Source organism: Lampris incognitus, chromosome 1 (genome assembly GCF_029633865.1).
Source record: "Lampris incognitus isolate fLamInc1 chromosome 1, fLamInc1.hap2, whole genome shotgun sequence".
In the NCBI taxonomy this organism is placed as follows: Eukaryota; Metazoa; Chordata; class Actinopteri; order Lampriformes; family Lampridae; genus Lampris; species Lampris incognitus.
The window spans coordinates 137713616-137726655 of record NC_079211.1 but is presented as its reverse complement, the minus strand read 5'-3'; the positions used below and the strand labels follow the sequence as shown (position 1 = coordinate 137726655).

General features: G+C 46.0%; 1 protein-coding gene across 1 annotated transcript; it reads left to right on the top strand.

Moving 5' to 3' along the window:
- The first annotated feature begins 6293 nt into the window (after positions 1-6293).
- On the top strand, positions 6294-9618 carry LOC130112518 (arrestin domain-containing protein 3-like). Its single transcript, XM_056279922.1, has 4 exons — positions 6294-6549; positions 8171-8228; positions 8363-8510; positions 9553-9618. The coding sequence occupies exons 1-4, from the start codon at positions 6294-6296 to the stop codon at positions 9616-9618; spliced, it is 528 nt and encodes a 175-aa protein (XP_056135897.1).
- The last annotated feature ends 3422 nt before the right edge of the window (positions 9619-13040 follow it).

Genomic DNA, 13040 nt, shown 5'->3' with positions numbered 1-13040 from the left:
ACTCGCCTTTTTTTTTTTTTGATTACCCCACTCTTCCGAGCCATCCCGGTCGCTGCTCCACCCTCTCTGCCAATCCGAGGAGGGCTGCAGACTACCACATGCTTCCTCCGACACATGTGGAGTCGCCAACCGCTTCTTTTCACCTGACAGAGAAGAGTTTTTCCAGGGGGACTGAGTGCATGGGAGAATCACGCGAGCCCCCCTCCCCACCGAACAGGCGCCCCAACCGACCAGAAGAGGTGCTAGTGCAGTGACTAGGACACACACCCACATCCGGAGTACCATCCACAGACACGGCCAATTGTGTCTGTAAGGACGCCTGACCAAGCCAGAGATAACGCGGGGATTCGAACCGGCAATCCCCGTGTTGGTAGGCAATGGAATAGACCACTATGCTACCCAGATTCCCCCAAAGCACTCTCTTTTATAATGTACTGTAGCTTGACCCAACCTACTGTGGTGCTTAATGTCAAACCACACCTTTTACTCTGGGTCACATCCCACTATACACTATTATTCGCTTATCAAGACATTGACATGTTTCCACAATCTAACGGCGTCTCACTCTTTTTAGACAATCTGGCCTGATGAGGCCAGTTACTGCCATCTCGTGTTATTGACAGTATACAACAATTCTTATCCTGCTATGTTTTACACCATTATTTCCATGGTTCTTACATATCTAATAAAAAGTAATTGATTGCCTGCAGTAATTACCATTATAGTCCAGCAGTTGATTCTTGGTTAATAAAAAAATAATCATACATTGTATAAAAATAAACCTATTAATTGTGAATGCTTAAACAAATTATTTCCCACACCACCTGTGATTTTGTACGTCAACGATCAGGGCTGATGATGTCAGATCTGATGGTCTTTTTGTGGCCTTTTCAAAAAGTGCTTGTTAGTTTGCAGGGCTGGTGTTGGATCAGCTTATAAACGCTTTACAGTCCAGTTGGAGCCAGACCAGATCAAGGAGTTGTGTGTAGTGAGATTAAATACTCGACCTCTTTAAGCACTCCACGTCTATTTTAACATTTTGAACAAATAACTGGAAATGTTTTTGCTTTTGTTTTATTGGTGAGTTATCTTTTTTTATGTTGACTTGTAACTGCAATGTAATGTTCCCGCACATGTTTTGTTGGGTCTGTACTAGATGGATTAATTTATCTTTATACTACTTGCAATGTTCACTATTTGATTGTAACTAATAAAGGATAACTTAAGTATTTTCTTCTTCAATCTATGATAATGACTTCGCTAATCGCGGCCACTGTTTATGTCATCACGCCTCAACTATTGCAACTCCCATCTCTCCCAGAAGACTCCCCATTGCCTTCAACTCATATAAAATGCTGGAGCTTGGCTCTGAACTGGTTCCAAAAAATGTGACCACATTACACCCATTTTAGATTCTTTGCACTGCTCCCCATGTCTTTTAGAATCGATTTTAAAATCCTTCCCCACCCCCCTTCTTTTTTTTCCCCTCCGCGATTATATCCGGCCAATTACCCCACTCTTCCGAGCAGTCCCGGTCTCTGCTCCACCCCCTCTGCCGATCCGGGGAGGGCTGCAGACTACCACATACCTCCTCCGATACATGTGGCGTCGCCAGCCGCTTCTTTTCACCTGACAGTGAGGAGTTTCGCCAGGGGGACGTAGCATCTGGGAGGATCACGCGATCACACTGTTCCTCCCAGTTCCCCCTCCCCACGAACAGGCGCTCCGACCGACCAGAGGAGGCGCTAGTGCGGCGACCAGGACACATACCCACATACGGCTTCCCACCCGCAGACACGGCCAGTTGTGTCTGTAGGGACGCCCGGCCAAGCCGGAGGTAACACGGGGATTCGAACCAGCGAACCCCGTGTTGGAAGGCAATTGAATAGACCGCCACGCTACCCTGAAGCCCCAGATTTCAAAATCCTTTTAATCACTTTTAAGGCCATGTCTGGTTTGGCACCTCCTTACATCTCCGAGCTGCTCTCCCCATATGACCAAACGCGCTGTCTGAGATCCATCCATCCATTATCCAAACCGCGTATCCTGCTGCCAGGGTCGCGGGGATGCTGGAGCCTATCCCAGCAGTCATTGTTCGGCAGTCGGGGAAACTCTTTTCCTTTCCTAAATCACGGCTATAAACTAAAGGTGGCTGTGCTTAATACTGCAAGAGCCCCCAGACTTTGGGATGCCCTGCCTGAGGAGATCAGAGGTACCTTCAAAATCGTCAAACTCGGGAGAACGGGTTTTCTTTTAACTTTAGAATTTGAATGTGTTTGCTTGTTCGATTTAAACTGTAAACAAAGATGGCAACCAATAAGGCAATTGTATTATTTGCATTGTTGTTATTATCGATGATTTTACAGCGGAAAAGAACGGTAGCGAAACGTCGCTTGCGGAGTGGGAGACACAAGTTCGCGTCCCGGCTATGGCGACGGTCTCCCCGTCTGCCCTCACTTAGAGACCTTTTTCTTTGCCTTTCTAAACCATTCTATTCACCGCGGGAATTTTCATCATTTATTCTGGTCGGTGTCAATATCCCACCCCAGGCCTGTGTTAAAGAGGCGTTAAAACACCTGGCTGATCAAATTACAAACATGGAGCGCAAATATCCAGACTCCCTACTCATTATCCTTGGGGATTTTAACAGAGCAAACCTCAGCCACGAACTGCCAAAATACAGACAGCATGTTAAAATGTCCCCCCAGAGACAAAAACACTGGCTCATCACTACACAATATTCAAGGACGCTTCTCACTGTCTTATTCATCTTATCACAACCGACGGGCAGAAACTAAAATCTGCAAATCCTGTGGCTAAAACTGTGAGGAAATGGACCAATGAGTCAAAACTGGAGCTCCAGTCCTGCCTCAACTGCACTGACCAGAGTATTTTTAAGGCTGCATCTACAGACCTGGACAAATTTACTGACACTGTGACATCTTACATCAGCTTTTGTGAGGAAATATGTGTGCCCACCAAAACTTTCTATACCTTTAACAACAATAAGACCTGGTTCACAGCAAAACTCGGCAGCTTCTTCAGGCCAAAGAGGAAGCCTACAGGAGTGATCTGGTACAACAAAGCCAGAAATACAGTGGAGATATGAGCTGGTACAACAAAACCAGAAATACAATCACAAAGGAGATCAGAGTGGCAAAAAGGTGCTACTCTGAAAAGCTGAAAAAACAGGTTTTCTGCCAACAACCCACCATCAGTTTGGAGTGGTTTGAAAGACATTACCAACTACAGCAGACCATCCCCCACACTGCAGGGAACCATCAACTGGCTGACAACCTAAATGGGTTTTACTGCAAGTTCAAAAAGTAAACTTTCACACCCCTCACCCTCTCTGGCCACAACACACAACCAACTGCACTCCCTGCCAGCCACTCTCCCCTCCCCATCGAACCCCTATCCACACTCAGGATTTGTGTTGAGGTCGTGCGCCAGCTGTTCTAGAGACAGAAGTCCAGGAAGGCACTGGGCCCAGGTGGTGTGTCAACCTCCTGTCTTACAGTCTGTGCTGATCAGCTGGCCCCCATTTTCACACTGATCTTCAACAGCTCACTGGAGCTGTGTGAAGTCCCCTTCTGCTTCAAGAGCGCCACCATCATCCCAGTCCCCAAGAAGCCGTATATCTCAGGATTAAATGACTACAGGCCCTTTGTCCTAACGTCTGTGGTGATTCCTTCAAGAGACTGGTGTTGGCCCACCTGAATGAAATCACAGGCCCCCAGTTCGACCTCCTGCAGTTTGCCTACCGAGCAAACAGGTCAGTTGAGGATGCAGTCAGCATGGGATTGCACTACTTCTTCCAACACCTCAACTCCCCAGGGACATACGCAAGGGTCCTGTTTGTGGACTTCAGCTCAGCATTCAACACCATCGTCCCAGACATCCTCCACTCCAAACTCACCCAGCTCACTATACCAGCCCCCATCTGCCAGTGGATTAATAACTTCCTAACAGCTGGTGAGGCTGGGAAAAATCACATCCAGCACCCAGACAATCAGCACTGGCGCCCCCCAGAGATGTGTGCTCTCCCCTCTAATCCTCTCTCTCTACACAAATGATTGCACCTCAAGTGACCCGTCTGTTAAAATGCCTGAAGTTATCGGATGACACAACCATCATTGGCTTTATCTAGGATGGTGACGAGTCTGCAGATGGGAGGTTGATCAACTGGGCCTCTGGTGTGGCCATAACAACCTGGAGCTGAACACGCTTAAAACAGTGGAGATTTGAATCCCTGTGTTACCTCCGGCTTGGTCAGGCGTCCCTACAGACACAATTGGCCATGTCTGGGGCTGGGAAGCCAGACGTGAGTATGGCGAAACTCCTCACTGTCAGGTGAAAAGAAGGGTCTGGTAATGCCACACGTATCGGAGGAGACATGTGGTAGTCAGCCCTCCCCGGATCAGCAGAGAGGGTGGAGCAGCGACCGGGATGGCTTGGAAGAGTGGGGTAATTGGCCAGATACAATTGGGGAGGAAAAGGGGGGAAAAATCCAAGAAAAAAAAAAACAGTGGCGATGACAGTGGACTTCAGGAGTTCCCCAACATTGCCACCCCACCCCCCCAACCCATACTCAACAGCATGGTGTCTACTGTGAAAACCTACAGATTTCTTAGTTCTGATCCACCATGGACACAATCATCAAAAAGACCCAGCAGAAGATGTACTTTCTCTGTCAGCTTAAGAAATTCAACCTGCCTCAGGAACTGCTGATTCAGTTCTACACTGCAATAATCCAGTCTGTCCTCTGCACAGCCATCACTGTCTGGTTTGGATCGGCCACCAAACAGGACAGGGACAGACTACAATGGACAGTTAAGTCTGCAGAGAAAATCACTGGTGCCAACCTGCCCTCAATTCAGGACTTATACAACTTCCAGATTCAGGAAATGGGCAGGCAACATCACTGCAGACCAATCAAACCCTGGTCACAACCTGTTCCAACTCCTCCCCTCTGGTAGGCACTACAGAGCACTATACCCCAAAACAACCAGACATAAAAACAGTATCTTTCTGCGGGCTGTCATTCAAGTGAACATTTAACACTGTCGGCGGCACGGTAGCGCAAGTGGTTAGCGTGGTCACCTCACACAAGGTCCTGGGTTTGAGACCCGGGGTAGTCCAACCTTGGTGGGTCATCCCGGGCCATCCTCTGTGTGGAGTTTGCATGTTCTCCCCGTGTCTGCGTGGGTTTCCTCTGGGGGCTCCGGTTTCCTCCCACAGTCCAAAGACATGTAGGTCAGGTGAATTGGCGGTACTAAATTGTCCCTAGGAATGAATGGGTGTGTGTGTGTGTGGGGGGGGGGGGGTCCTGTGATGGCCTGGCGGCCTGTCCAGGGTGTCTCCCCGCCTGCCACCCAATGACTGCTGGAATAGGCTCCAGCATCCCCGTGACCCTGAGAGCAGGATAAGCGGTTAAGACAATGGATGGATGGATTTAAAACTGTCAAATAAATCCAACCATTTTGAATACACTGTACTGTACATTGTATGTATACTGGTACCTCTGTCATGTCCATCTACCTCAGGCATGTATGTAAGTAACCGGCTAACATCTATTTCAGCATCTCTTATATATTCTCTGGACCACTGCACTTTATTTGCCTGTGTAAGTCAAACCTTGTGTATATATCTGAAGACTGTTGTGTTGTACTGTTGTTATTCCATGTTAAGTACACTGAGAGAGTCGCGAAACCGGAGTCAGATTCCATGTAGGCGCAAACCTACATGGCAAATAAACACGATTCTGATTCTGATCTAACAACACATTGTGGCCACCTCTACACAACCCTTTGCCACCTGTGGGCCACCCCAGTTAACATTCCTATAGCCGCTACTGCCTTTCCCCCTATGTCTTTTATTATTTTACTCTGTACAGCATCTTGTAACTCTGTTGAAACGTGCTATATAAATAAACTTATATAATAATAATAATAACAATAATAATAATAATAATAATAATAATAATAGTAACAATACTAATAGTAGTAGTAGTAGTTGAAGATTATTATTATTGTTATTATTATTATTGTTGTCATTATTATTATTATTATTATTATATAAGTAGCCTACTTGGTGCAATGTATGTTCTCCAAGTTTTGACGCAATGTCGCAACCGTAAGAATTTGGTTATTTCTTGGAGGTGGAGCAGTCCGGGAAATAACAATTACTCATCTGAGAACAATTACCCTAATGCTCACGCGTCCCCTTCCTTTAAAAAGCCCCGTTCGCCGTCGCGGGTAAAACGTCTTCCACTTCTTGAAACGCCTCCGAAAATGCCCTCGGTTCGTAAATTTGCCCTGCACTACGACGTGCTCAACGGGCAGGGCACCTTTTCCGAGGGGGACACGATCACAGGCAACGTGCGCCTGAGCCTGGAGAGACCGACCAGAGTGATGTGCGTCGCCGTCAAAGTCAAAGGGGACGCGGACGTGCAGTGGACGGAGCGAGCGGGCAACGAAGACAAGTGTTACAGTGAGCACAAGCGATTTTTCGGGTTTAAAAAACATCTGATTCCGGAAAAGTCAAAAGGTGAGAACCGGCATCCTTTACGCGCCAACAGCGATTCACCGTTACTCCGTTTAACTGTTCTGTCAGAGGATTGGAGTTTTGCAGGTGCACCGTTATCGCTCAAGCCAATTCGAGCGGGCGCTATATTGACAAACTCTTAAAAGGGGGGGGGGGCACGGTTCTTTTAAACCGGCCTCCAGGTAGCTGTACTGAACACTACCCGATCCTGGAGTACTGTCAGCAGGTTGTTGCCTGTGTTACATCCGTTTGCCAGTTATTCCAGCTTCCAATCAGTTAAGAGTTGTTTCTTTGCTCCCCCCCCCCCCCTTAAGTCACTCGAACTGAGTGGAGTTCAGCCGAGTAGGCCCCACGTGAGAACGGAAACAGGGCGCACCAAAAAACAATAAGAGGAAACGCATTCACGCGACGGCGTCCGAGCATGACCCTCGCTTTGAAACGAGCGATAGGCAAGGCGACCTGCAACGTGGAGCCGGCTGCGGCATCCGCTTCGCTGTCAAACACGACTGGTTGAACTTCAAACTTAATCAAGCCCTTTCGGAGAAACATAAATAAATAAAAGTTTTAATACAAAGACAAGCCATGTTGCTAGTCTTTTGCTAGTTGCTAGCCTCCAATGTCCTGTTGTTCCGTTTATTTCCCGTTTTTTTTTCTTTTTTGTTTGTTTTCTTTGTGTGTGTGTGTGTGTGGGGGGGTGAATGACGTCTGCAAGTGCTAGAAGCTGCTGCGTGCCGGAGTCAAATTCCTCGTGTGCAAAGGCACAGTTGGCCTATAAAGTTGATTCTGATTCTGATTACTTGTGTGATCAGGCTGTGGCAGGACATGCACAGGGTTGCCTTTCTTTCTTTCTTTCTTTCTTTCTTTCTTTCTTTCTTTCTTTCTTTCTTTCTTTCTTTCTTTTTTAACCCAGTCTATCCTTGGTTTATTGAATCCATCTCTTTGAGTTTCACAACGAGTTGAAAAGTCTTGATGCATGCTCAATAATCCAGATAAGAAAATCCGAGAAGGTTGAATCAGTTCATCTGGATCCAACGTTTATTGATGGAGCTAACACGTCAGGCCAGGACTCCGCAGTCTACGCCCATCTACAGCCCAGTGGCCACTCTTTCAAGGATGAGGATGTGCACATCCTTGATACGGAGGAATGCTGGTTTGAATGGGGAGTCAAAGAGGCCATATAGGTGAAGAGGGAACGACCATCCCTGAACTGAGGGGAGGGGGCCTAAGAGTACATCTGTCGCCATCTTACAATGCTGTGGTTGCAAATACTCTGTGAATAGTACACAGACATTGAAGCTCTATTTTATGGTCACACCCGTATTTGCATATGAAACTGGTCGTTATGCAACTGTATTGTTTGTAAGGGTGGGGATGCATGCAGTCAGTTTAGATTGAAGAGGTCACTTGGATGAGTGATGAAACTTAAAAAAAGAAATCTGTCAATAAACGCTGTGTCCAGATGAACTGATTCACACTTCTTTGAGAATGAGTTGAAAACTCTGACTAAGTTTGGGCTAATTTATGAAGGCCCCAAAGCCACATTGTTGCAACTTTGAGTCATCCAATGACAACACAGAGATGTATATTTCCAAAGGGAAGTTTCAAACAATGATTTATCTTCCAGACACTCTACTTTCCGAAGGGACCCATCGCTACAATTTCAGATTTCAGATTCCACCTGGGTAAATACTTATTTGTGATGCTTGGCACAGTCACCAATTCCTCTAATTCTTAATTCTGAAATGGATTTAAGATTTGTATTGTCAGTTACTGTAAATTGTTAAACTAAATTTGTCTGCTGGGCGTCCCCCTACAGAAACCTGCCATCGTCCTTTCAGGGGAAACATGGAAAGATTGTCTACTTGCTTGAGGCAAAGCTTTCCAGAAGCTGGAAAATGGACCGTAAAGTAATCAAGGAACTAAAGTTTGTCTCCAAGTCCATTCCGAACATTCGTCCACTGATGGTATGTAAAGGGCTATTTGAGCCACCATTTAAATTTTCTTAAAAGTCCTTAAGAATGAAATATCAAGGGGCGTCTGTGTAGCGTAGTGGCCTATTGCGTTGCCTACCAACATTGGGATCGCCGGTTTGAATCCCCGCGTTACCTCCGGATTGGCCGGATGTCCGTCCCTACAGACACAACTGGCCGTGTCTGTGGGTGGGAAGCCAGATGTGGGTATGTGTCCTGGTCGCTGCACTAGCACCTCCTCTGGTCGGTCGGGGCGCCTGTTCGGGGGGGAGGGGGAACTCATCCTTGAAACAGTGGTCACTGGCCTGTAGATGGGTGACGCTCTTTCAAGGATGAGTCTCATTTGAGACTGAAGAAGTCAGATGAGTGATGAAACGTTTCTCCCACTAAACTTGTGCCGATGAACTGATTCAACTTTCTGTGAACAGTTAAAGATATGCAAGGTCCAGTCAAACTACTTAACAAAGTTAGACAAATAGGGCTAGTTGGTGAGAAGAGAGTGGAAAGTGTGGAGTAAAGGAAGTGGGTAAAGGAGAGGCAACAGAAAAAAAAGGTAATGGGTCTAAAAGATTTAAATCTTTTTTTTAATTTATGTTTTATTGATCTGTATGTATTTGTGTACAGACAGCAGTGATACAGATGAGAAGAGAAGAATCTTGTAAGTTATGATAATAAAAATAGGTTGGTGATATGCAGGGAAGAAGTCTATTCATGATTTCAAAGTTTTTAGACTTCGACATTGGAGTTGATGCAATGAATAACAGGAAATCAGGATGAACTATGAGGATGGGGATGATGAAGTGAAAAGAACTGGTGTTGGGAACGAGTCTAGGAGACTCGATGTATTAAAAAAATGACGAGTGGTGAGGTTTCAGCTGGAGGATGTGTGAGTAAGAGAAGGGCTCAGCATTCATCCGAAAACAGACTGAGAAAGACACTGATGTTCCAAACTGAAATCCATGGTTTCTCTCTACCTCCCTCTGGCAGCGAGAATTACAAAAAGGTGTTCTCGCCATTTTTGCTTGTGTGTTGTCAGCTCAGCAGCAAACAGTTCCCACCCTTGGAAAAATGGCGTCTTCGGCCCAAAGCTAACACATATTAGAAGCTACCTCAAACTGTCTGTCTAACTGAAGCATCACTACATCATCATCACGTTTCAGTATTTTTCCCTGCTTGAGTTGGAACAGATTTGTTGCTTCACCAGTGTTTGTCTTATAATCGGTCAAAAATGTAAACAGTGGTATATGGAGAGTGTCTCCAGTCATGCTAAAGTTGGCAGTTAGTATTATGTCACCCGACTCCGTGGTCCAGCTGGATGAAATACATATTTAACAGAGAAAAATCCAGGATTTCAGCTTTAATTGGGCGGGTGAAGGGAGGGTAGAATTAGAGATCACTGCTGGCTCGCTCATAGGTGTAGTACCGAGATTGGGGGTGATTAAAAAAAAGTCAGTTTGGTCAGTGTTGAATTTAAAGAAATTTAAGATTTTAATGGCAGGCAGACGTGAATTTCAACTAAAGTCACTCTAATGTTCAGCTGTGTGTAGCATCAAACCAATGTAAAGTAACGTTTGTTCACATGATGCATTGCAGTCTTCACATTTTGCTGCTGTGGAAAAAGAGGTTGGATTTTTCTCCAAAGGGAGCGTCCGAATGGATGTCATCATCGGCAGGAAGGCTTATGCTCCAGGTAACATTATGTCTTCTTTACGTGCTCAGTAGCAGTTACTGTGTTGCTATTGTGTTTGCCTGCTGACCTTACTGACCTAACCATATATTCCTTCTATATTGGATTATTCCAGAGAGCATCACTGTCAATACTGATAAGCTATGTTTTCCTCCTCATAGGTGAAACAGTGGATATTGTAGCAAAAGTCAAAAACTCCTCATCCAAAAAAATGAAGCCCATATTCATTTTAAAGCAGAAAGTGGTGTACCGTGTCAAACATACCACCAATGCTTGCAAGAAAGATATCCGTGCAATGGCTGGACCCACCATACGACCCAATACAAGAGAAACAGTCACTTGTCCAATGAGGATCCCTGCTGACCAGGCTCAGTCTATCCATAACTGTGACATGATCTCAGTGGAGTATTCCCTTAAGGTAGGTAAAAGTGAACTCATGTAGTATTATAAACCAAAGCAGTGTGATGTGTGACCTAATAGCTTTAGATTTAAGGGGGAAAAAAAGATTAAATCAGACCCTTTGATCCATTTAGGTTGATTTACCCAGTTCAGTCCAGACATGGACAATGACATTGACATGGAGGAGAGTATGTTAAGAAGGTGGAAGGAGTACTTTGAGGGGTTGATGAATGAAGAAGATGAGAGAGAGAGAGAGAGAGAGAGAGAGAGAGAGAGAGAGAGAGAGAGAGAGAGAGAGAGAGAGAGAGAGAGAGAGAGAGAGAGAGAGAGAGAGAGAGAGAGAGAGAGAGAGAGAGAGAGAGAGAGAGAGAGAGAGAGAGAGAGAGAGAGAGAGAGAGAGAGAGAGAGAGAGAGAGAGAAGGTTGGATGATGTGGGGATAGTGAATCAGGAAGTGTGGTGGATTAGCAAGGAGGAAGTGAGGGCCAGCTATGAAGAGGATGGAGAGTGGAAAAGCAGTTGGTCCAGATGCCTGTGGAGAAATGGAGATGTTTAGGAGAGATGGCAGTGGAGTTTCTAAGTAGATTGTTTAACACAATCTTGGAAAGTGAGAGGATGCCTGAGGATCGGAGAAGAAGCATACTGGTACCGATTTTCAAGAATAAGGGTGATGTGCAGAACTGTAGCAACTACAGAGGTATAAAGTTGATCAGCCACAGCATGAAGATATGGGAAAGAGTAATAGAAGCTAGGTTAAGAGGAGAGGTGACGATTAGCGAGCAGCGGTATGGTTTCATGCCACGAAAGAGCACCGCAGATGCAATATTTGCTTTGAGAATGTTGATGGAGAAGTATAGAGAAGGCCAGAAGGAGTTACATTGTGGGACTGTGGCTTTAGAGAAAGCATATGACAGGGTGCTGAGAGAGGAGGTGTGGTATTGTATGAGGAAGAGAAGTATGTAAGATTGGTGCAGGATATGTATGAGGGCAGTGTGACAGTGGTGAGGTGTGCGGTTGGAATGACAGATGGACTCAAGGTGGAGGTGGGATTACATCAAGGATTGGCTCTGAGCCCTTTCTTGTTTGCAATGGTGATGGACAGGTTGACGGATGTGATCAGGCAGGAGTCTCCGTGGACTGTGATGTTTGCAGATGACATTGTGATCTGCAGCGAGAGTAGGGAGCAGGTCGAGGGGAGCCTGGGGAGGTGGAGGTATGCACTGGAGAGAAGAGGAATGAAAGTCAGTAGGAGCAAGACTGAATACATATGTGTGAATGAGAGGGAGGACAGTGGAATGGTGAGGATGCAAGGAGTGGAGGTGATGAAGGCATATGAGTTTAAATACTTGGGGCCAACTGTTCAAAGAAACGGGGTGTGCAGAAGAGAGGTGAAGAAGAGAGTGCAGACAGGGTGGAGTGGGTGGAGGTGAATGTCAGGCATGATCTGTGACAGAAGGGTACTAGCAAGAGTTAAAGGGAAGGTTTACAAGATGGTAGTGAGACCAGCTATGTTATATGGTTTGGAGACAGTGGCACTGATGAAAAGACGGGAAGTGGAGCTGGAGGTGGCAGAGTTGAAGATGCTAAGATTTTCATTGGGAGTGACGAAGAAAGACAGGATTAGGAACGAGTATATTAGAGGGACAGCTCAGGTTGGACGGTTTGGAGACAAAGCAAGAGAGGCAAGATTGAGATGGTTTGGGCATGTGTGGAGGAGAGATGCTGGGTATATTGGGAGAAGGGTGCTGAGGATGGAGCTGCCAGGGAAGAGGAAAAGAGGAAGGCCAAAGTGGAGGTTTATGGATGTGGTGAGGGAGGACATGCAGGTGGCTGGTGTGACAGAGGAAGATGCAGAGGACAGGAAGAGATGGAAACGGATGATCCGCTGTGGCGACCCCTAACAGGAGAAGCCAAAAGTAGTAGTAGTAGTAGTAGAGTGCAGATATGGACAAGTCTTAGATTTTTACCTCTGACCTGTTTACCTCAAACTTTGCTTTACATTATACAACTTAAATGAATTTTCTGGAAAATCATCTATATTGAGATCAAGTATTATTTTGCTTCGCAGGTGTATCTGGACATCAGTTTTGCTTTTAATCCTGAAGTCCAGTGTCCTTTGATCATTGTTCCTGCTAGTTTGACAGCTATTGCACAGTCTAGTGCAGCTATTGGACCCTCCTTACATGGCACTTTTGGAGGCCCAAGCAACAGTGACTTCCACCCCCATGCTTGTTCTGCTCGACCTTGTTGTCTACCATCAGGACAAGGTGCCCGTGGATACCCAGCAGCCTCAGGCAGCAATTCTGCAGGGCTCATAGAACCACCACCCCCGTACCTTGCTACTCTGCACCAACCCCTTACTGCTCCACCAATATTTCAGCAAGAAGAAGAACCCCCATCTTATGCGTCTCTTTTTCCTTCATCTGCCACCGAAACGTTT